At 52.1% G+C, this 23,298-nt stretch overlaps 1 protein-coding gene and 1 non-coding gene across 3 annotated transcripts; one reads left to right on the forward strand and one right to left on the reverse strand.

Annotated features, from left to right (window-relative positions):
- Positions 1-122: 122 nt before the first annotated feature.
- GLTP (glycolipid transfer protein) lies at positions 123-21,842 on the forward strand. 2 transcript variants are annotated; one of them, XM_052654759.1, is made up of 5 exons: positions 123-291; positions 14,309-14,367; positions 15,330-15,463; positions 18,272-18,422; positions 20,673-21,842. In XM_052654759.1, the coding sequence occupies exons 1-5, from the start codon at positions 189-191 to the stop codon at positions 20,853-20,855; spliced, it is 630 nt and encodes a 209-aa protein (XP_052510719.1). In that variant the 5' UTR covers positions 123-188; the 3' UTR covers positions 20,856-21,842. The 2 variants fall into 2 exon arrangements, with proteins under 2 accessions (XP_052510719.1, XP_052510721.1); XM_052654761.1 differs by having other exon boundaries at positions 20,677-21,842.
- On the reverse strand, positions 7,654-7,726 carry TRNAG-CCC (transfer RNA glycine (anticodon CCC)). The gene has a single exon. It is a non-coding gene; the product is annotated as a tRNA-Gly (tRNA).
- Positions 21,843-23,298: the final 1,456 nt, after the last annotated feature.

Consider the following 23,298-nt stretch of genomic DNA (forward strand, 5'->3'; position numbering starts at 1 on the left):
GCTCGGCCTGCGGGCGGCGCTGAGCGCTCGGCTACGCGGGCGCAGCGCGGGCGGAAGTGGCGACGCTGGCGTCCCCGGAGGCTGCGGAGGGCGGCAGTGACGGCCCCGGCGCTGACGGCGGCGGCCCGGGGGGCGGCGTGGACGCCCGCGGCGCCGGCTGGGGCATTACCGCGGGCCTCGACCCCGAAATGGCGCTGCTGGCGGAGCACCTGCTGAGGCCCCTGCCTGCGGACAAGCAGATCGAGACGGGGCCCTTCCTGGAGGCGGTGTCCCACCTGCCGCCCTTCTTCGGTGAGCCGGGGTGAAAGGGGGAACTGGCCGGGAGCCCTGCCCCAGGGCGCTCCCAGATGCACCCGCTTCCTTTTTCTCTCAAACATCCCCAAACCAGACCTTCCGTGGACACCCCAAATCCTACTTCCCCAGGCACCAAGGATCCCCTTTTTCTGCAGGCACCCCAGATTTCCCCTATCCCAGACTGCTCCCAGATCCTCTCTCCCCAGAACGTGTCACATCCTCATTTTTTCCCGGACATCCCCAAATCCTCTGTCTCCCCAGACACTTCGTCAGATGCCCGCAGATCTCCACCCGCTTGTGCGCCCCAAACGTCCATCTCCCCACGAACACCCCTACTCTACCAGAGCCCTAGTTCTGCAGTCCTCCGTCTCCCCCAAAGCATCCCACCGTCCCCCACTGCCTAGGTCTTTTATCCTTCACCCATCCTCCCGTTCTTCCCCTTCTGAATGGCTCCCAACTCTCTCCCTTTAAAATGAACCCCTCATTTGATAAACCTCCTCTTTTCTGTAAATTCTCCCATCCTCTCCCTCGTGGGACGGTGTGAACCCTTCTTTTCCTCATAATTCCAAATCCAAGACCCCCACCCCCCACCCCCACTCCAGGGGCAGAAAGCCTGGCAAAGTGAGGAGGGGGTTTTTGGAGATGGAGTCGCAAAACTCTCGAGCCCTCTTCCTGCAGAGAACCACCTAAACTTTCCCCTCCGTTTGGAGCAGGGGTCGGGACCAGGGGACCTGCTTTGTGGGGTGACATCTGGGTGCTTGAGGGGGGTCCAAAAGAAAAAGTCCCCTCCCCCATTTGTCATGCCCTGGGAGGTCGCAGGAACACTGGGAGGCGGCCCTAAGCCAGTTGCAGACCCTCATTTCTCCCATCCTCCAACCCAGCCCACACCCTGGATGGAAAATGGGAAACAGAAGACAGTAGGGCCCTGCCCTTTGCCTTGCTAGTCTCCAGTAAAGAATGCAACCTGAGCTCTGCTTTCTCCTCTTCCATGTGGGCTTTCCCTGAAACCCTGCCCTGCTGGTTTACTTGGTGGCCTGGCTGGAAGGGACCAGTCCCCAGGGCAGAGTCCAGCAGAAACCTGCAGACTGACAGAACCTGACACTAACTTGGACTAAAGGGATGGTGGCACCCAGGGCAGTCACTCCCTTTCCCCCGGAGGGTGATCAGGGCTCCCAGTGGGCAATAGTTGCTACAGTGCCGTGGGCTCTGGGGTGGTTGTGGCTACATGAAGTCACGTCCGTGTTCTCTTCCTCCACCCTTTGAGCCTCAGCGTCCCTGTGTGTGAAATGCGCATGCTGATCTCTGAGGCTAGCGGCAAGGACTAAATGGGGTGGAGTGTGTAAGGTTCCAAGGCCTTTAAATGCCAAACACATCTTAGCTGTTGGGGGCGTGGTTGTTATACAAGTTCCTGAGTTCAGTTTTGGTTCCTTCACAGCGTAGATGATTGATTAACGAGTGTTTGAGTGCCTTTGCCTGGTTTGTAGGATTCGCAGACCTGGGTCTTTTCCTGTTGCATCCGTGATACTCAGAACAACGTCTGGTGCACAGTAGGTGCTCAGTCAGCACTTAAATGTACAGAATATTCTTAATATCGGTATCTCCATGTTGAGATAATGCTAAATCTCCAGGCAGGAGCTTGGGAACTGTCTGATTTTAGCACTGAGGAACTGTTGGTTTTTGTGACGGGTTTTTCCCTCCTCTTTTAGTTCTGTGAACATTTGCTCTGAATAAGGATTCAGAATCTGTTTAAGCTCGTCCTTCCCAACTCAAACAGTTTTGCCCCCTCAGGGGACAACGGGCAGTATCTGGAGACATGTTTGGTTGTCACACCCTGGGGGGGTGGGGGGGTGGTGAGGGGCACAGGGAGATGGTACTGGCAGCTGGAAGTCAGGGATGCTGGTAAACACCCTCCAGGGCACAACACAGTCCCCAACCACAAAGAACTGAGCCAGCCCCAAATGTTAGCTGCCTCTCAAGGTGGAGAAACCCCCAGGGTAAGTTCTGTGGCCTTTTCCTCCTGCATCTTCGGCAAGGTTGTCCATCAGTTCTGCGTTCGGGGCCGCCTTCACTTGATGCAAGTATCGAGCCAGTTTTACGGGAAAAGGGGTGGTGGTGGCTGGAGCCGGCGGCGAGCTGGTGCCTGGGTAGGAGAACGTCCCCTCCCCCTTCACTGATCTCAAAAGACCCTTGTCTTTGCTGCGAACTGGTTGCTGTGGGCCATCACATCCGTTGACAGAGCCTCCATTTATACAGAAGCCTCAGTGGGTCGGCCCACAGAGGATAATTCTTAGCGCTGTTTGAAAAACGTGATGATCCGTTCTGAAGCATTAAGGCTTTTCTCGGGCGAGGGTTCCTCCCGAGGGTTAAAGTTTGGGGAGGATGCTCCCACCAGTGGCTCTCCCCTGGCACATGGGGGTTGATGGAGATCGGCCCATCTGCCCTGAAACATGGGCTTTGTCCAGGTCTTGGGAATGTCTGGTCCCTTGGGTGATCTGAGATCTGGGTGCCGTGTGTGTCCCTGACATGGAGCAGGTCTGAAGTTTGAACTCAAGAAGTCTGAATGGCATTGTGGCAGTTCCTTCCAAAGCAGGGTTTCTCCACCATGACACTGCTGACATTCAGGGCTGGGCCATCCTTTGGAGTGGTGGGGGGCGCGGGGGGGCGCTGTCCTGTGCTTTGTAAGATGTTCAGTGGCATTCCTGGCCTCTCTCTGCCAGATGCCAGCAGCATCCCATTTCTCCAAGGTGTAACAACCAAAAATACCTGCAGAGAAACAGAGTCACCCCCAGTTGAGAGCTTCCGCTCTTGATAGGAATAGAGCAGAAGGCTAAGAGCCGTGTTTTTAAAAAGTATCTATTTCTTCAAGGAAGATCTGTTTCTCAGAGGAAATTTGATCAAGAAGAAATGATAAATTAAAAATCTCCCTGCCATTTTTTATTGAGCGTTTACTCCGTGCTAAGTAAACTGTGTAGATGAGTTCACTTAATCCTTTCATGGCTTTTTGAGGCAGAGTTTTTTGTTGTTATTTTTTAAAAACTTAATTTATTGGGCTGCATTGGGCATGTGTGCCTAGTTGCTTCCCGGCCTAGGGGACTTTAGTTCCAGGACCGGGGATTGAATCTGCGTCTTCTGTATTCAATATATAGTCAGAGTCGCTCAGTTGTGTTGACTCTTCGCAACCCCGTGGACTGTATGGTCCATGGAATTCTCCAGGCTAGAATACTGGAGTGGGTTGCCATGCCCTCCTCCAGGGGGTCTTCCCAACCCAGGGATCAAACCCAGGTCTCCTGCATTGCAGGCGGATTCTTTACCAGCTGAGCCACAGGATTCTTATCCACTGGACCACCAGGAAACCACCGGACCACCAGGAAAGTCCCGTTGTTGTTTTGTTTTTTAAGAGAAATCAGTGGTGACATTTCAGACTATTTTCCTTTCAGACCCACTTGTCTCTTTAAGGGAAAAAGGATAAACTGCTTTCTTTTTTTTTTTTAACCCAACCATATAGCATAACCAGCTTTCCATGTCAACCATCATTTTCCAGACCTACTTAGAATTTTGTTGTTTGAATGTAGCGATAAACTATTTAACCAAGCCCCTGGTGTTGGATATTGACATTGTTTCTTTTTTTTCTCTAGTAAACCATGCTACAGTGAACGTTCTTATGTATATTTCTTTGCATACTTCTTTGGTTATTTCTAATTTTTTAAAGGGAAATTGCTGGGTCGAAGCAGGTGAAGGTTTACATACGTTTAGCGCAATCACATTTCTTAATGCTTCATTGGGTGTGGTTTGGGACAGAATTGGTTGGGCTTGATGAATGCCGATTCTTTTGGGCTGCAGGTCCTGTGTGGTTCAGAGCACCTGTATCCTGGGCTCTTTCTTCTGTATCTCTGGTCTGAGTCTCCCAAGCCGGATAGATTTTGCTGTGTCCACCTAGAGGTCAACAACCCTTTGTCCGTCTTCTTTCTCCACCTTGACCCAGTAATTGGATCTCACCTCTGATCAGTTTGCAGTTGATTTCTGTGAGGCCCTCCTCTCTCGGCTTTTACGGTCGATTACACAACCGTTCCAGAGCATTTGCAATTGAAGGGTGGCAATGGAGGGAGAGAGAGAGGCAAATGGAGAGACCTAGCTATCATTTAGTTTTATCACTCTCTGTCTGGAAGCTGCAGTGGCTGGCCTATTACCCCACCTTGAAATCCATGCTGTAGCCTTTCTGAATGGCTTGCAGCCCCAGAGATGGTACCACGACATCACTTGCTTCTGGCTCTATACCTGCATCAGAGTCTCATTGCCTGGGGTACCACTGCTCTCTAGCCCATCACCTTCCTTTCACCTGGATGGGTTCCACTTATGCTAGAGCCACTTAAGGCAATGGGTTTTGCAATTTTTTAAAAAAAAAACATTTTATTGAGGTATAGTTGCTTCCCAGGTGGTTCAGTGGTAAGGAATCTGCTTGTAATACAGGAGACACAGGTTCTATCCCTGGATCGGGAAGACCCCAGAAAAGGAAATGGCAACCCACTCCACTCCAGTATTTCTTGCCTGAGAAATGCCATGGATGGAGGAGCCTGGCAGGGTCCATCAGGTTGCAAAAGAGCCGGACATAACTGAGCCGGTAAACTATAACATAGTTGCTTTACGATGTTGTGTTAGTTTCTGCTGTATAAGGAAGTGAATCAGCTATGTGTGTAGACATATCCTCTCTTTCTTGGATCTCCCTCTCACTCTCCCACTTCCCCCACTCACCCCAACCCCGATTTTGCAACTTTGAACTGAACCAGCCTGCCGACTCCTCTCATCCATTGGAGGTGTATTTGCAAGTAGGGAGTGAGGTCTTGTTAACCTTGAGAAGCATCTCCTGTGTGTTGGTGAGACCCACTCGTGAGTTCACCTGGCCCAGATTAGAGCCAAGCAACACCTAAACAGAGGGCTGCCTCTGGCCCCACTGTGTTAACCTGTTCATCTGTTGGCTGCTTGGGAGGCTTAGAGAGAAGTTGCTTTGAACCCGGGTTTATTGTTGGCTGAAGTCCCTGAATTGGGAGTCTCCAGATCGCGAAGAGTCGGACACGACTAAGCGACTTCACTTTGACTTTCCTCTTTCATGCATTGGAGAAGGAAATGGCAACCCACTCCAGTATTCTTGCCTAGAGAATCCCAGGGATGGGGGAGCCTGGTGGGCTGCTGTCTGTGGGGTCGCACAGAGTCGGACACAACCGAAGCGACTTAGCAGCAGCAGCAGCAGCAGCAGATAGATGGAAATTGGTTTCAGCAGAGCCAGCCTGAGCTTGAATGCCGGTTCCACGGTGTCCCAGCTGTGTGTCCTCACCCAGGAGCTTCCCCTCTCTGAGCCTGCAGCCCCAACTGTAAAAGGGGGAAGCTAGGCCTCCCGGGGTGGGGGGGGCAGTGGAGGCTAACTCCCCCAGATGATGTTGGTGTCCAATGTGAGAATCTCTCCACCTTTTTGTACAGGTGGGGCAGACAGCCTCCAAAAGCCTGAGAATCTGCACCTCTTGCCACATTGCCCTTGGGCAACAAAGTTCTTGCAAAAAGAAGCTGCCTCGGACTCTTGGTGACCAGCTGCCAAGGCTAGGGGCCAGCTGAGCGGCCTGGCTGCTAAAGCAACTCTCATTTATAACATCCAAAGGCCAGCGCAGAGCACGGACCAGTGGTGTCCACCACCCTTGTTCCTCTAGTGAGAAGGAGATCTTGATCTTCTGGGTTCAGAAAAGTCCGGCCCTGAGGTCAAGGATGGAGGTCTGGCCTCTGCTCCTGAAGGGAAGAAGATGGAGAAGCCGGAGGGAAAAGACCCAGACATCCGCTCTGTCCCTGCGAGCTTGTCCAGCCCCCACCTCGTTCCTCATCTGTGGGGTGTCCGCTGCATAGGGCTGGTTGCAGGAACAGTGCCCCATTGTGAATCGTGTCCCAGGCCCCAGCAACATGCCTGGCAGAGCATCGGTGCCCAGCCAATGGGTAACTTGAAAGGGAATGGAAAGAATGCGTGACAGCGGCTTTGTAAGGTATAATGCCTGACCCCATAGCTCGCGTAACCCATGTTTTGAGTGACTTCCATGTGCTTCAGCATTGAACAAGCCGATCTCTCATTTCCAATCCCCCGCCTCACGACATTATGAGTTAGGAGGAATGGGCACCACTGTACAGAAGAGGAGACAGGTTCAGAGTGGTGAAGGCATGTGACCAAGTCATGCAAGGAGGAACCGCTTTGTAGGGGGCCAGCCCTGCAAACAGCAGAAAGGACCTTTTAGAGCTGTTGTGGGGGAGGGGAAATGCTGGAAGTTCCCATCTGGCATTGACAGTGTGCTTATTTCAATGAGCTTGTTAGAACAGCAATGTTGAGTTCTAGCCTTAGGTTGCATTGTTTCAGTTTTAAAAGGGCCTGGATGGATGTTAACTGCTTGTGTTACATTCTTACCCAGTTGCTTGTATCTGGGCTTCCTCCCCCCGCCCCTCCCAAATTGTTATTGTGTTAACTGTATCTGAGCCTTTACAAGTCCTTACAATGGATCAGCGCTCCCCAGGGTCCTATAAAACCTCTTCTCCCGGCAGTTCTGCGGCCAGCTTACTTCCTCTGGCTCAGAAATGATTCATTTTCTGCACTGCTGTTATGCCACCTTCCTCTCACTACTCCCTGCTGAGATCTCAGACTGTAATGGTCAGGAGTGCGGGGGTCCTTAGTTTATAACTGGAGTTCCTGCTAATTTTACCCATATCCACACCTTTCTCTACCTCTCTCTCCTCCGTGTCTTCATCTCTTTCTCTCTCTCTCTTTTTTTTTTTGTCATGCCTGGGGATCTTAGTTCCCCAGCTAAGGATCAAACCCAGGCCCTCAGCAGTGAAAGCACAGAATCCCAACCACTGGACCACGAGGAAATTCCCTTTTTGACATCTTAATCATTGGAATCATTCTTTCCTGGATTTCTTTCCTAAAGAATGATGCTATAATGTATGATAATAATTATTATAATCATAAAGAATAACTTTAAAAAAATTGAGGCAGAAATTATGCTAACCCCTTTATTTCTACAACCTCATTTAAGCCTTGCAACAGCTCTATAAGGTGGGGTCTATTATTAACCTCATTTTACAAATGTGGAAACGGCGCTCAGAGAGGTTAACTGATTTCTCCAGGCCACACAGCAAGTAAGAGAACTCATTTTCCCATTTGCATTCCCAATTGCTGGCTGGTTTTTGCCAAAGGAGACAATTGTGGATAAAGAGAGTTGGCATGTCACGGGTCTGATTTTATTTATTTTTATTTTTTTAATTTTAAAAATTATTCTAAAATTTCTTTTATTTATTTGGCTGCACTCAGTCTTAGTTGCAGCATGCAGGATCTAGTTCCCTGACCAGGGATTGAACCTGGGCCCCCTGTATTGGGAGCACAGAGTCTTAGCCATTGGACCACCAGGGAAGTCCCAGGGGTGATTTTTTAAAGTACCATTTGGTAAACATTCTTTCCTCTTAGGTAGAATTTAGAGTGGGAACTAGTTTTTGAAAGGTGGTCATTCTCGGGCTCTTATGCTTCAAAATAGGCCTAACTGCAGACTGAGCCGTCACATGCACGCCCCACATACCGTCGGGTTAATAAATGATTCATCTCCATCAGCTGTAATCTGAGTGCCTCCCATTATGATCCTTGTAACCTAGGATCTGTAAAGTTACTCTGTCCCATGTGATTAACAGCAAAACCTTACTATCCAGCTATTGAAAAAAAAAAAAAATTGAATTTGAAATAGAACCTCCCCAAACCAGGCCCCTAGCATCCTGGCACAGGCACCCCTGTTCTTCCTTTCTCAAATGAATATTTACGGGTTGGGCCTGGATTTCCCACACTGAACCACACAGACTGAAAGTGAAGGTGTGCATCTGAAAAGCAGAATGCTTTTTGTTCTTGAGTGAAAATTATTCCTGAGATGAAGTGAGAGGGCGGGGGCAATTCAGTCACCTTGTGGCCCAGCGTTGGGAGCATCGCCTATTGGAAGAGAGGCTTGCCTGGAGAGGCAGGCATAGAGGGGGCAGCCTGGATGGAAATTTCCAAATATGTGCTGGGGGCTTGCTCAGAGCACAACAGCAGGTGCTTTCCAATTACATGGAGGCCAGAAAAACAGGAAACGAATGTGATTCCGGGCGGCACGTGGGGACTGCTGGCTTATGGGGAGCTCTGCTCTCTGGACGACCTCAACCATCTGAACGATGGCAGAGACCTGGGCAGAACTGTCACAGAGGTCACAGAATGTTGCTGGGTGTCTGCTTCCTCTTATTTTGTCGGTGATGCTGACAGAGTAGGCTGTTTGTTCTCCCAGTATCTTGCAGAATCAAAGCACTGCCGAGAAAGCAAGAGGAATTTTTAAAAAACTACACAAAGCTGGGGACTTTCCTGGCAGCCCTATGGCTAGGACTCTCCACTGCCCCTGTAGCGGTCATAGGTTCCATCCCTGGTTAGGGAACTAAGATCTCACATGCCACAGGGCACAGCCAAAAAAAAACCCTGTCCTAAAACCCTGGAAACATACCATGTAGACCCATTTAGGGAACAGTTGAGGGGGCCTCTGATATCACTGAGTCACACCTTTATCATAATTCCTAGTTTTGATGATGGCCCTGTTTAGTACACTGCAAATGGCTTGCTGTACAAACGCAGGGACATTTGTTTTACGTTTGGATAAGTTCCACCCAGGATAGCTGAACTAGAGAGAAAGTTGGTGCATTCATCAAATTTGGTAGATGGAAAATATTTCACTGCTTTTTTTTTCATTATTGAGATTAAATGTCTTTTAATTGTCCATTTTCTATAAGGAGGTTATTTCTTATTAATTTTTTAGAGCTCTTTACATATTAGGGATAATAGTCTTTGGTCTATGATATTTGTTACATGGGTCACCCCCTCTCCCAATCAGTTTGCTGTTTGGCTTTGATTGGTGATGGGATTTCCTCCCATGCCCACCCCATCCCATATAGAAGGTTTTTGGGTTTGTAATCAGACTTATTGGCCTTTTCGTTACGCCTTTTGGGTTGAGTGGCATGCTTGCTGCTGCTGCTGCTAAGTCACTTCAGTCGTGTCTGACTCTGTGCGACCCCATGGACTGCAGCCCACCGGGCTCCCCCGTCCCTGGGATTCTCCAGGCAAGAACACTGGAGTGGGGTGCCATGGCCTTCTCCAAGTGGCATGCTTAGGAAAAGTCTAAAAGAGAAGGGGCCATTTGCCACGTGTTCCAGGTGACCAAGGCTTGACTGTGTTTAGAATCCGTGACCCTTTATGAAATAAGATGGTGGGATTGTACTTCATTTTTTTCTCTTGTTTTTGAGATGACTTCTTTTTACTCTGGAAGTGAGACGATAAACTAGAAAGCCACCCAAGCCCCCTCCCTCCCTTGTGGCAGGTTCCGGGTGCCGTTCTAAAGAGCCCATTGGCTGACAATAATGAAAAACAAGTTTGGGATAGCTGCAAAACAGGTATAACTAGAAAGGTAATTTTGAGGTAGGACTGTATTCTGTATGAAAGGTAAAACTGGGTAACCTGACCAGAAGTGCATCGTGTCCAGAGCAGGGGCCGGCGTGAGTTTCAGCTCTTAGGCCACTGAGTGCTCAGGGGTCAAAATCATTTTCAGTTTTCCGGTCAGAGTCCTCTCACTTTTGCCGAGCTCACACACACACAGATGGAAACCTTCTAGAAAGAAAGGCTAGAGGGGATGGTGATACCAGCCTTGGGTCTGGAATTGTGTGTGAGTGCCTGACTCTCACCGGGTGACCCCACACCAGTCACGAGGCTTTTCAGAGCCTGGTGGCGTCAGGCTAAGCCAAAGCAAACAGAAGCCCAGAGCCTTCCACAAGGCATGTGGAGGCTGGCTTCAGGTCACCTGCAGTGCCTCCTGTTTGCCCAGCACCTTGGGGCTCTGGAAAGGGAGGGGCCTGAGCCCAGAGCGGTTAAGTCACTTGTCCAGAGTGACGCCAGAGCTGAGATCTGAACTCAGGACCAAGGCTGCGTAGCTCTACCCCGCTCCTCCTCTGGTCACAGGCGGTCCAGATGCTGCCAACCCGACTCCTGTGTGTGCTTCTATATGTACACACCACCCCCCTCTCCTGGGGGCCATCTCCCAGCCCTGCTTTGCCCCTCTCTCCTTCTGCTCCCTTCCTAGCTCCAGAAGTCCATCCAGGCCCCACATCCCACCCCTCGTGGAGCAGAAGCCTGGTCTCTGCACGGTCCATGACCTGCAAGAACAGCTGCCTTGGGGCCGGCTCTTGCCAACCACGATGACCTCGGGCCCCACATGGCACGGTGTCAGAAGATGAGACAGAAACCTTTCCACCCGCCATCTGGGGGTAGGGGGGACACTCAGAACCACACAGAAGCCATTTCCAGAGCCAGGGAAGCCAAATGTTACTCCCTGTGTCTCTAAAATGCCTGTTGACTGACCTGAGTCACTGTGAGAAACTGGTAGCCACCCACACGTGGCTGATGATCGCCAAACCCTGGTTCCGCATCTCCACGCAGGATGGCGTTACTCGAAAATCAGCCCACAGTGGCAATCAAATCATGGCCAGGCTCTGAGCCCTGACTTGGCATGCACACTGCCTCCCCCACCCCCACCCCCCGTCACAGCAGCCGCACAGGGACATCCCTGTACAGACGGGGAAACTGAGGCCAAGCCCCTTCCCGTAGCCTCTGCCATCTTAGCCGGGCAGGTCCTTAGACCCGTGCGTTGGGTCAGTCTGCCCTACAAGAATGTGGCTAGAAAAAGAACGGTGGGGTGCCTCTCGATCGTGTTTCCCACTCTCTGCCCCCTTGTTCATGCCACTTGCTGGGGTCCGGCTTCATGCCAGCCGCGGGGGTGGGGAGCAGAGCAGGGGACAGAGACCACCTGGTCTCTGCGCTCTCAGAGCTCAGGGGGAGGTGGACGGAAAAGAGACTTACGCATGGAACCACAGTGATGGTAGCAGTGCAGTGAGCTTGGAGGAAAAGGGGAAGGAAGAAGCCTGGCTTTTATGAGCAGGAAAAAAAAAAGCCTGGCATTCTCTTCCAGTATTTTATATGAAAAATTTCGAACATGTAACAAAATTGAAAGAATTTCACAGCAGCTATTCATGTACCTACCATCTAGATTCTACCACTTATATCTGACTGTCCACCTCTGTCCATCTGTCAACCCGCTTCATGTCTTTGGACAGCATATATTTTTGAAAGACAAGGAGGTGAAGCCATGGTCATGCCTTTAGAAGAGTCTTGCCAGTCCCCAGAAAGCCCATCCATGGCACCTGCCTGGCCCCTGTGAGACTCGGAATTGGTGACCCTTGGCTACACAGTCAAGAGGGAAAGAGTCACTAGTGGTGGAGAGTCTTGACTGTCTTGCATTTTTTTTTTTTCTTAAGGAGGTTTCTTTTTATTTTTTGGCCACTCCGCTTGGCATGTGGGATCTTTGTTTCCTGACCAGGGATTGAACCCGCGCCCTGGGCAGTGAAAGCACTGAACCCTAACCACTGGACCATAGAAGTTCTCTGCATTATTATTGCGCATAGTCATGCTTCAGGGGAGTCGTGGTAAGCGTCCTGGCGGAGAACACGGTGCAGGACGAGCAAATTGCACAGGCTTCCCAGGTTGGCCTCGCAGGATGAGGCCAGCGATACATCAGGGAGGATGAAACGGTGGGTGGAGTCATTACCTCAAAAACACCCTTGGCAGGATCTGGTGGGACGGGATGTCTGCACCCCCACCTGGCACCTCAGAGCAGCTCCTGCAGTCATCCGGGAAGGGAGATGTGAGCCCACAGGAGTGGGAGAGAGGCTGGCAAGCTGAGAGGAAGGTTTTTCCTTTCAGCCTGAGGATCTTGTACCCGGGAGCCTGCAGTCGGGCCACGCGGCTTCTCGGGCCCCAACGGGGCCTCAGTTGGGAGTCAGGAGAGGAGAGGTGGCCAGGGGCGCAGGCCGTGTGTTTCCACTCCGCGGAGGCCCTGGAGGACCTGATGACTTCCAAGCCTGGGTGACGTTTGCTGGAGCGCGGAGCCTAGTCGTGTCACAAAGCCATACAGACGGTCAGAGTTCACTGACTGAGGGCTGCTGCGCCGGGCACTCTGCTGAATGTGTTCAGTGTGTGGGTTTCAATCCCCACCACAACCCTGTGAAATAAGTACCGGTGGCACGGTGGTAAAGAGCCCGCCTGCCAGTGCAGGAGATGTAAGAGACACAGGTTCGATCCCTGGGCCAGGAAGATCCCCTGGAGGAGGGCATGGCAACCCACTCCAGGAGAATTCTTGCCTGGAGAACCCCAGGGACAGAGGCATCTGGTGGGCTACAGCCCATAGGGTGGCAAAGAGTCAGACACGACCGAAGCGACTTAGTACGTACGCACGCTGCCCCATTTGCCATGTGAGGAAACTAAGTTACACGGCGCCCAGGCAGGATACTTGCTCACCTGGATTCAAACCCAATCTGTCTGGGTTCCTACCTGATCTCCTTTCTATGGAGTTTGGGGCTTTTTCATATAAAACATCCAGTGTTGTTTCCTCAATGCACCTCTCAACAAATGCAGTTAGAATGTTCCAGATGGCTGGCCAGGTGTGCCGGGTCACCTTGGGTGGAATTCAGCCCACAGGTGGCCCTCCTCCAGTCCTCTGGCCCTGTGCAGTGCCCAAAGCCCCTGCCTGGCCTGCGGACAAGGGGAAGCTGGCGGGGGTGGGGTGTTTCCCTGCTATGGGTTTTGGTACCCACTTGTGGCCTGCTCAGGTGTCTTTGCCCCCTGGGCTCTGTATTGAGGATGCTCAGAGGTGGCAGGGAATTCAGGCTGAATTCAGGCTCTGAGGCTGAATTCCTTGTTGAGTCTGCTCAGGAGAGACCCGGCCCTTCCCTGTCTGTTCCCTCTGAGCCCCGCCCTCAGCAGGGAGCTCTGACCCGTGGGCTGTCTCTGGTCCCCTTGACGGGCTGCTGGGGCCGGGGGGTCACAGAGGCAGGAAAGGAGGAGAAACAAGCCAAAGGCTGCTTATATTTCCCCGGGAGCCCTGAGTTCCAGGCACTGCCAGTTTCTTGGTCCACATTTCGTCACCTCCAAGGCGCCACCTATTTTAAGGTGCTCTGTTGTTTTGGGAACCACCAAGGAAGGAACGCTGCCTCCAAGGGAGAGCATTTGGATGTCAGAGACGAACAAAGTATGTGTCTCAGAAGTGGGTAGTTTCAAGTCATCCTCGTAGGAGCTCCCACCACTTCTGTTGGCCCACTTGCTAGATGGGAAAACTGAGGCTCGGGGAGCAGAAGGGACACTCCCAAGCCCCGACTGCCAGTGTCTGCAGAGCAGGTGTGCAGCCCCAGTTCACTTAGCTCTGTTAAGTGACGGGGGTCCCCCTGCACGTGGGTTCTCCCAGGCTCCTACGCAGTCTCAGGACCAGGGGGCCTCTGGGTCACCAGCTCACTTCTGCCTTAGAAGCTGGTGAATGAGAAGGTTATCTTTCATAAGTCTGGCCCCTCTTCTCCCATGGACTAAGATTTCTCGAGCTGTTTCCTGGACAGCTGGTTTGTTAGCGGCCATCGCCTTGTCAGCCGAGATGGTTTCTCAGAGTGTTAGTTTAGCGAGATGCTCTCCACTGTACTGTCCAGTATGGTAGCCACTGACTGCATGTGGCTATTACATTTAAATGAATGAAAGTTAATAAAATTACAAATTGAGTGCCTCGATCACACCACATTTGAAGTGCTCAGTAGTCACATGGGCCCATATTAGATGGTGCAGATATAGAACTTTATATCCTAGGATGAGAGGGTGCTGTGGAAAAAATATTTGCCCCTTAGAGAATCTGGTTGTATTTTAAAGGCTCTGATAAGTCCTGGAGTAAGAAACCGGTCTCACTTGGAGCCCAGAACTCCAAATTTACTTGCCCACGAACCGTTTTAACACCTACAAATAGTTCTTTCCTTAAACACATCAAATGACCTTTCCTCCTGTCCCATGGCGGTCCTGAATATCACCCTTGTTGGGATTCTAACATCTCACTTCTTGTTTTGTCCCCAGATTGCCTCGGCTCCCCGGTGTTTACTCCCATCAAGGCGGACATAAGTGGCAACATCACTGTATGTACTTGGCCTGGCAGCCCCAGTACCCAGATTGGGACTCTAATCCCACCCTGGTTACCACTGCCCTGCTACCCATTGCAAGTTCCCCAGGCTAAGGAACAGAAGGAGACGTGGAAAACAGGCCTGGCTCCCAGTTCCTCTGACTCAAGGCTCCAGGTTCTTGGTTCTCCTGGCAGTCATGCCATCCAGTCACAGCCAAACTATGATTCACAGTCTGGAGGGTTGACCTGAGAAGGACCTGGCTAGTACTTGGATTCACTCCACCAAACAAAAAATAAACTCCAAGGTCCACAGTTGCACTGACCCAGCCCTTTCCTTCCTCAATCCTTAGAGCTCCTGATGGCATCCCCCAACCACTGACCCTCCCCCAGCAAGGACCCACCATGAGGCCGGTGCTGTGTCATTATCCCCATTTTACAGACAGGGAAACCGAGGCCCAGAGCTGTTGAGGGACTCACAGCAAGTAAGTGGCAGAGGTGGGATTCACATCCAAACTTCCTGCCTCTGACTCGGGAGCCTTCTTCCTGTTGGACATCTCTGAATCCTAAGGACCTACTTGTGTTTGTCCACAGAAGCGAAACTTCAGATACTTGGGGTTCAAGGTGCTGTCAGTAGTGGTTGGAGAACGTGGACTCTGGGGTCTGGTCAGGGCTGGAACCCGTTCTCACCTGCACCAGCTGTGTGACCCTAAGCACATCACTTCGCCTCTCTGAGCCCGCTTCCTCATCTGTAAATTGGCACGACGGCAGGCACGTCAGGGTCGCTGTGGGGATTAGAGAAGGCTGTGACTGTAAAGCGCTGTGGGCATCCAGTGAATGCAGACGGCCCTGGGGATTATTACTGTCACGACCAGCCCCCACTGCTGGTCCTGGCACCTGTGGGCGGGACAGCGAGGCTCTGGTGGGGTGGCATCTGTGGAGGCAGCCTTCCCCAGGGGAACCCTGTGTGCTCTGTTCCAGAAAATCAAAGCTGTCTATGATACCAACCCGATCAAGTTCCGGACCCTGCAGAACATCCTGGAGGTGGAGAAGGAGATGTACGGGGCCGAGTGGCCCAAAGTGGGGGCCACGCTGGCACTGATGTGGCTGAAGAGGTGATGGGCTTGGGTGGCGGGGTGTTTGTGTGGCCGGGGGGCCAGAGGACCTGCCCTGCAGAGGACGGACGGCCAATCCCGCCACTGCCCCAGGGCGTCTGCTCTGACGGGGCGGACGGGCACTTCGTCTTCCACATAGGTGCTCCCCTTGTGCAGCGCTACTTAGAGACAGAGAGAAAGCACCCTGGGGGCCAAGTTCTGCCTGATGGTGACACTTCCTTGCTGGTTCCAGTCTCACCAGAGGCATAACAAACCCACGGATACTCCGGCCGCTGTGCTAAGCTCTTTATAGACACCTGATCATATTTTATGGGCTGTGAGTTAGGTATGATCATCCCCATATATCCCCATGTCCTAGAGGAGGATGCTGGTGGCTTCTGGGGGCCAATTCATGGGCTCAGGGCACAGGGCTAGGGCTGGGACAGAGTGGCTGAGCTCTGCAGTTATACAGGTTGCGCACTGCACAAAGACGTCCTGTCTACAGCCAGCCAGTCACATCACGCACATGGCAGATTTGTATATTATGACAGCTTATTGACAGAACCACAGCATCTAGAGGAAAAAGAACTCTAATTCACATAAATTCGACCTGTGGGCTGGGGGCAGGGCACCCCGATATGGGATTTGAACTCAGATAGTCTCGCCCTAGAGTTAGTTGCCAGTGCTTGTGACCATGTTACATACTGTCCTCGTGGCACATACTTGGAACCGCATATAGTCATTCCATCTTATAGGTGAAGCCACTGAGGCTCAGAGAGGCCAGGCAGCTCGCTTGCTGAGCTCATGCTGCTCTCTGCTAGCTCCCGGATTCCCTCAGCTATGCAGACTCCTGAATCCCTGGCAGCAGCTACGAAGCCAGGGACCCATTCTCTGCCCCACTGATGTTCCCAACATTGCCCCTTCTCTGGGGCCTGGAGGCAGGAGCCAGGGAAGTCACACTTTCCCTGGATCCCCATCCCCAGAAGCTAATCCTCACCCACACTCTGTGCACTTCTTTGGTGACATGGAACAGGAAGAGTCTGCTCCCTGGAGGATGTGGCCAGTGTGGGCATCAGCGGGTAGGTAGGCTGTAACTAACACCCTTATGGCCTATTTTATGACTTCTCCACACTGAGCTGCCCTACTCTTGTCTGTCAGCCCGAGAGTCACACACCTGGAATGAGGAATGCCCCTGGGTCCATCCACTGGCAGGTTCTGTAGGTTTCTCAGGAAGAGCCAGGCAGAGAGTGACGTTTAGGTCAGGAAGTAGGCTGTTTGTGTCCAGAGGAGACATGCGCAGAGCCCGGTGACTAGGAGAGCACATCCTGGTGGATGTCAACAAGTCAAGCACATAATGAGCACCTGCTGTGTGCTGTGCCTGGTGCTGGATGCATGGGATGCTGCTTGAAGAGGCAGGGTCCCTCTTAGGGTATGACAGTCCACCCGAGGCAGGGGGTCAGGCTGTGGGGCAGGTCATGACAGCAGGATATGAGAACCTGGAGCAGAGAGAAATCAGGGGGCGCTTCCTGGAGGTGGGTTACCTATTAGCATCTCTAAGTCTGAGCAGCAGGGTCCCAGGAGGAAGAGGCCTTGAAGGGGTGGGAGGGCAGGAGAGGTACAGAGTATCCACCCCTCCAGGAGGATCTGGTCCAGCCAGGGCCCTGGATGCAAGGTGGGAGCAGGGAAAGATGAGGTGGAATTGGGCAAGGATGAATTCCAGCCCCCTTGGGGGTCCTGGGAAGCCATGGAGGGGCATTAGCAACGGGGTAAAATGGGGCTTGACAAAGACTCACTCCAGCTCTGGGCAGTGGGGGGGATCATAAAGGCTGGGAGAAGCAGGGGCTCAGGAGAGGTGGCCAGTCAGGGCAGGGCTGGGACTAGACCTGAGTGTGGTTCACACGCCAGGCTGATCCGCAATGATTGAGAGTTGTGATCCAAGCATGGAGGAGTTCCTTCACTTCACAGGTGATAAAGCTGAACTTTATCCTTTCAGTCCTTGGGCCAAGCGTTTCTGCCCCAGAAAGCCCCCAAATGAATCCCCACCCCCTCGCAGGGAGGGAGCAGAGGAGCCCAGTTAGGGAGTGAGACAGGCTCTTGCTGTCTAAGATATGAGACTGAGGCTTTTGGAGTACCTCTGTATTCCCCTCCGTGAAGTGGGCAGATTGTGCTGAGCTCAGTCTCACCGGACGACGGACCAAGGAGAGCAGATGAGATGACGTGGAATAAAGGGCTGGCACTGATCTGATTCTAAACTTGGTGGCCTTTCCATGACCCACACCCTGCTCCTGGCTCTTGGAGCATCATCCTACCTCAGAGGAAAGGCTCAAGTGGCCGCTGGAGGATGTGGACCACGGCACAGGCAGGGATGGGAGCCGGGAGCCCACAGGATCAGACTCGCTCGTGTTCTCAGCGTGGCCCTGGCCTGTGCTCCCTGAGCCTTTTGAGGACCAGAGCTGGGCCTTCAGCCCTATATTGACTGGCTTCGTCCCTCAAGCACAGATGGCCACGTGGCCATAGAAATGGGCAGAGCGTATCCAGACCCTGCCCTCTGTAGACTTCACAGCCCAGCAGAGGCCATGGCCGGGGTCAGTGCCAGGCCTGGTGTAGACGAGGTGATCTTGGGACACGTGAGGTGATCCCCTGGTGGGGCGGAGGGTCACGTTACACAGAAGCTCGTGTAGACACGACAGCTCAGTATTCCGGGGTCATGGGAAGTACTTTATTCCGGGTACATCCGGGTCAGGATACATCCGGGTTTCTGTGTGGTGGGTGGGCGGGGCCGGCAGGAGCGAGCTGGGCCCTGACGCACCCTTTCCTTTCCGGCTGCAGAGGCCTGCGCTTCATCCAGGTCTTCCTCCAGAGCATCTGCGACGGCGAGCGGGACGAGAACCACCCCAACCTCATCCGCGTCAACGCCACCAAGGCCTATGAGATGGCCCTCAAGAAGTACCACGGCTGGATTGTGCAGAAGATCTTCCAGGTGAGCCACCCCGCGGGCGCAGAGACCCCTGGCTTGTGGGGTTCGCCCTCCGCCCCACGCTCTCGCTGTGGCCCCCGTGCCCCGTGTCCGTGCTGCCCACCCCCGGCTCAGGAAGGGCTCTCCTCCGTCTGTCTGGGTGAGGCTGGTGCGATGAGAGGCCTTTGCTGCGCGGTGGGCATTTTCCTAAGTGCTCTGTGGCGGTTGTGATAAGGGCCCGATTGGGAGACCATGAGAATAGCCAGGGCAGAGACGAGGCCCTTAGGTTGACGGTGGGCCGACCTCACTGGCCCCTTGGATTCAGCTGGGACCCTGGCACTGGAGGGGGGTGGGGAGGGGAGGAAGGGCTCCTGTGCCCACCCACGGGGTTGTCTGCTGAAGGGACATCTGCTCACGAGGCTCTTGGTGACTTGTGTTGGGGTGATGGTGACCACAGGCCTTCGGCACCAGCCTGGCTATGGGAGAAGCCCACCGGAGAGGCGTCGAGAGCCCACGGGTGCACTGCACACTGTCCTGGCCCCCCTTTCTCCTACAGTAGCGCCCCCTGCCCGCCCATCTTCTCTGCGGAAAGAATGGGGCTCTGAGGGCGGGTCTCCCGCGTGGCTCAGGTCATGGGCAGGCAGAGTCAGGCGTCAACTGAATCCAGGCAGGAAATATGGCACCTGTGGGCCATCCGCCCTGGCAAGGCTGGGGACAGCACCCACCCCGGGCAGGGACTGCAAGAGCCCTGCCCGCCTGCCGCCCACAGAGCCTTGCCCCCTGTGAAGGCCCCACGACCACCATTATAACTGGTTGCCCTGAATGCCTAGCTCAAGGCGGGCTGCCCGTGGAGGGTCACTTTCACGAGAGCCCCTGTCCTTGTCTCCATTTCACAGATGAGGAAACTGATGCCCCAGACGTTAAGTATCTTGCTAGAGGTCACGCAGTAAGAAATTCCTGAGCCAGGATTCCTGAGCTTCAGTATCCTCATCTTGCAAATAGACATAAAATAGGCCCCGCCTCACAGGCTCATTGTGAAGAGTCTATGTATTATTCTGTATACAGTGCGTGGCATTTTGAAGCTATTTCTATTTTGATTCTTTTTTTTTTATTGGAGGATAATTGCTTTACAATGGTGTGTTGGTTTCTGCTGTACAAGGTGAATCAGACATGAACGTGAAAGGTGCTCAGTTGTGTCCGACTCTACGACCCCATGAACTATACAGTCCGTGGAATTCTCCAGGCCAGAATACTGGAGTGGGTAGCCTTTCCCTTCTCCAGGGGATCTTCCCAACCCGGGGATCTTCCCAACCCAGGGACCAAACCCAGGTCTCTTGCATTGCAGGCGTATTCTTTACCAGCTGAGCCACAAGGGAAGCCCAAGAATACTTTAGTGGGTAGCCTATCCCTTTGCCGGGGGATCTTCCTAACCCAGAAATTGAACTGGGGTCTCCTGCATTGCGGGCGGATTCTTTACCAACTGAGCTATCAGGGAAGCCAAATCAGATATAAGTATACATATATATCCTCTCTCTTGAGCCCCCCTCCCACCCACCCCCCCATTTTGATTTTTAATGATAATGTTATTATTTGTAATTTCCTCACCTTTTCAAACTTGTAGCCTAAGCCTTTTTATCCGGTTGCATTGTTTTCCTTCTGGTTCGGAAATTCTATGAATTTCTGGTTCTCTGGGCTTTTCAAATTTCTCTGAAATTTAGGGAAGTGTCGCCCCCTGAAGGTCAGAAGAGGAACAGCACAGATTCGCCATCCTCTCCCCGCCCCGCCCCTCAGTTAGTGGGTCTCAGGAGGAAGCCGTTCACCTTCTCCAGAGCAGGGAACCCACCGGAGGGAAGAGGTCCTTCCTCGCAGAGCACCTACTGTGTGCCTGGTGCTGTGCTCAGCACTTGACACGACCTCAATCCTGATAAGAGCAACCCAGTGGGGTGGGTGCCATTGTTATCCCCATTTTACAAATGAGGAAACTGAGGCTCAGAGAGGCTAAGTAACTTGCTCAAGGCTCACCGCTAGTCGGCAGTAAAAGCTGGAATTTGAAGCCAGATCTGTCTCCCCAGAGCTTCCTGCTGTCCCTCACCTGGTAGAAAGGGACACACACACAACCCCCCGCCACCACCACACTTGGCCTTTCCTGTTCAGTGCCATGAATAACACAGACCTCCTGCCCAGCGCGGACCTTGGGGGCATTCCCTCCCAGAACCTGACCAGGGGCTGGGCTCCCCCTCTAACGCTGTGCCACCCCCTGTCACCCCTCTCAAGGCAGCGCTGTATGCGGCCCCCTATAAGTCCGACTTCCTCAAAGCGCTCTCCAAGGGCCAGAATGTGACAGAGGAGGAATGCCTGGAGAAGGTCCGCCTCTTCCTGGTCAATTACACGGCCACCATCGACGTCATCTATGAGATGTACACCAGCATGAACGCCGAGCTCAACTACAAGGTGTAGGCCAGCTCCACAGCGGGTGCTCCGGACGGCACACCCCCGGACCGCAGACCCCTTGCAGGAACAGGCAAACCCGAATCACTGCGAATCTGGCTGGCCAGCTGCCCCTGTCCGTGGCACGCCCCCAGAGCAGCCTTGAGTCGGGCCAGGGCCCACACGGGGCCGGCCCTGGTCTTTTAAAAGTCACGTTTGGGATCTGCCCTCCTGGAGCAATAAATAACCGTCACACTTCCGAATCTCCTTTGAATTTCATGACAGCACAGACTGACTTTATGCCTTCATTTCAGTGTGGTAAAAATCAATTAATATTTCTAATAAATCAAGTCCTAGGGTTTTTTGGTCCCCTCCAGCCCCCATTCGGAGCATGACTCTGGGGGAAGTGGTGTTAGATCCGTCGCTTTGAAAATAGGCACGTGTCTTTCTGAGGAGCTGGCTGAATGATGTTTTGAGTGTTTTAAGGACCATGAGGGGGTTTGATCTGAAATTATACAGGGCCCCTCTTGTGGGATTGTTTTTCTTTTTAAAGCAAACTGGTGTGTGTGCGCATGTGGTTTGCACAGCCGAACCTCCAGCACTGTCATTAGGGCCCTCTCTTACTGTCTTGCCAGACAGTGTTTTTTATAGCTGAAACCAACCAGCAAGCCTTTGATGACCAAGGGAAGGCTTATTTTAAAGCTATCAGACACACATAACTGACTGTAGATGACTGCATTTGCATTCTTCTGCATAATTACCTTCTTCAGGGACAGCCATTCCAACCTAAGCAACTACCTACCATGTGTATTCTTTTGAGGGGGAGAGGATGAACCCACGAACACGCCTTACTGCCTTAACTGTCCTTCCTGGCTCTAAAAAGAATTGTCTTTTTAATGTGTCGGGATGACCAAAGCAACCCACAAAGAATTGATGTATGTTTAAAAACCCAATGAGGAACAATTGGTGATTTTTACGCAGAAACTAAATAATCCTTAATAAATAAATCTCTATTTTGGAATCACATTGGTGTGCTGTTTTGATTCTTGATTTTTTTTTTTCTTGTTCTTTCTGGATCAAAGGATACAACTGGGGACCAGCCAAGGACTTGCTTTTTAGTCTCTGGGTCCCATTTTCTGGTTTTGAAAAATAGAACTGGCTGCCACGTTGAGAAACCGACATGTCCCAGAAAAATCTTTATTTCTAGCTTCTTAGAGAAATCAAACTGCCTGGCTGGAAATGAGAGATGACTGCCCCCTTGGCTGGATGGGGCGATTGGGTAGATATACTTTCACTTTACCTCAGTCTCCACCAATCCCTATTGCCTCCCCAACCCTGTAACCATTGGTTATTTGCACTTTATCATGGGCAGGTGCTTTTTATGGTGCTAGGGTTAAATGTGGAGGAAAATATTTTACTTCATTCCTGCTCCTGCATAACACACAGTCTAGTGGGCAAGATGGACCAGTAAATCAGCAGAGGTAATATAGAGTGGTCAGCGCCCAGAGGGAGCCTGAGTCCACAGATTGGGGCACACACTGAACCTTGATGGAAAAGTTGGGGTTGTGAGGATCCCAGTAGAGGAGGAAGAGGGGACACTCCAGTTCATAGGCAGTGTCCTTTTGGCTTGACCCAGAGCAGGCTGTGTATGTGAGACATCATGCCACTGAGGAATTTGAGCTTGACTCTGAAAACTGTGGAACATCTTCAGAGCTCTTCTGCACAATCAGCCGGATATCCAGTTTGGAAGGTTCCCTCTGATGTGGCCAAGGGGTAGAAGTCTGAACTAAGTTTTGTGCTGTCTCTGATTTCATGATGTTTCCTAACATTGCTGATAGGAAGAATGCCACTGATCTTTCTAAGCTCAACGTGCTTTTTAGGACTTTTCCCTTTGAATATAAAATTCTGCCAACAAATTTTTTAAATTGTGTGTGTGTGTATACATATATATATTTTAGAAAGAGCTTTTTGGGACCTCCCTCGCAGTCCAGTGGTTAAGATCTCACTTTCTAATACAGGGAGTGCAGGTTCGATCCCTGGTTGGGGAGCTAAGATCCAGCATACCTCATGGCCAAAAAACCAAAACATAAAACAGAAATATTGTAACAGATTTTCAATAAAGGCTTTAAGAATGGTCCACATTAAAAAAAAAAAAAAAAGGTTTTCTGCATGTTTCCAGCATAATATAGTGACACCAGGAAGGCAGTTTCTCTGTGGAAGGTCAGAATTTTCCCAGGACAGCCTTCTTTATTCCTGGTACCTGCCTGGCCCCAGGAGCACTTTGGGATTGTGACCCCAGAGATGAAGTCAGCAGTGCATCTATGCCTTCTCATGTCATCCTTGTCAGAGTGGGATTCACTTCTGCCTGGGGCAGGGAGGAAGGAACACACATCGAGCACCAGCTGTATACCAGGCCCTGCACATCATTTCACAAGTGCCCTGACGTGGGCATCAGCAGCTGCATTTATCAGAT

Source organism: Budorcas taxicolor, chromosome 17, assembly GCF_023091745.1.
Source record: "Budorcas taxicolor isolate Tak-1 chromosome 17, Takin1.1, whole genome shotgun sequence".
Lineage (NCBI taxonomy): Eukaryota > Metazoa > Chordata > Mammalia > Artiodactyla > Bovidae > Budorcas > Budorcas taxicolor.

What these genes read in the sequence shown, in the direction of transcription:
- GLTP (XM_052654759.1), top strand. Translation starts at nt 189, where the DNA reads ATGGCGCTGCTGGCGGAGCACCTGCTGAGGCCCCTGCCTGCGGACAAG. An exon ending in ACATAAGTGGCAACATCACT is followed by an intron (nt 14,368 to 15,329) that starts GTATGTACTTGG and finishes GCTCTGTTCCAG; the next exon opens with AAAATCAAAGCTGTCTATGA. An exon ending in TTGTGCAGAAGATCTTCCAG is followed by an intron (nt 18,423 to 20,672) that starts GTGAGCCACCCC and finishes ACCCCTCTCAAG; the next exon opens with GCAGCGCTGTATGCGGCCCC.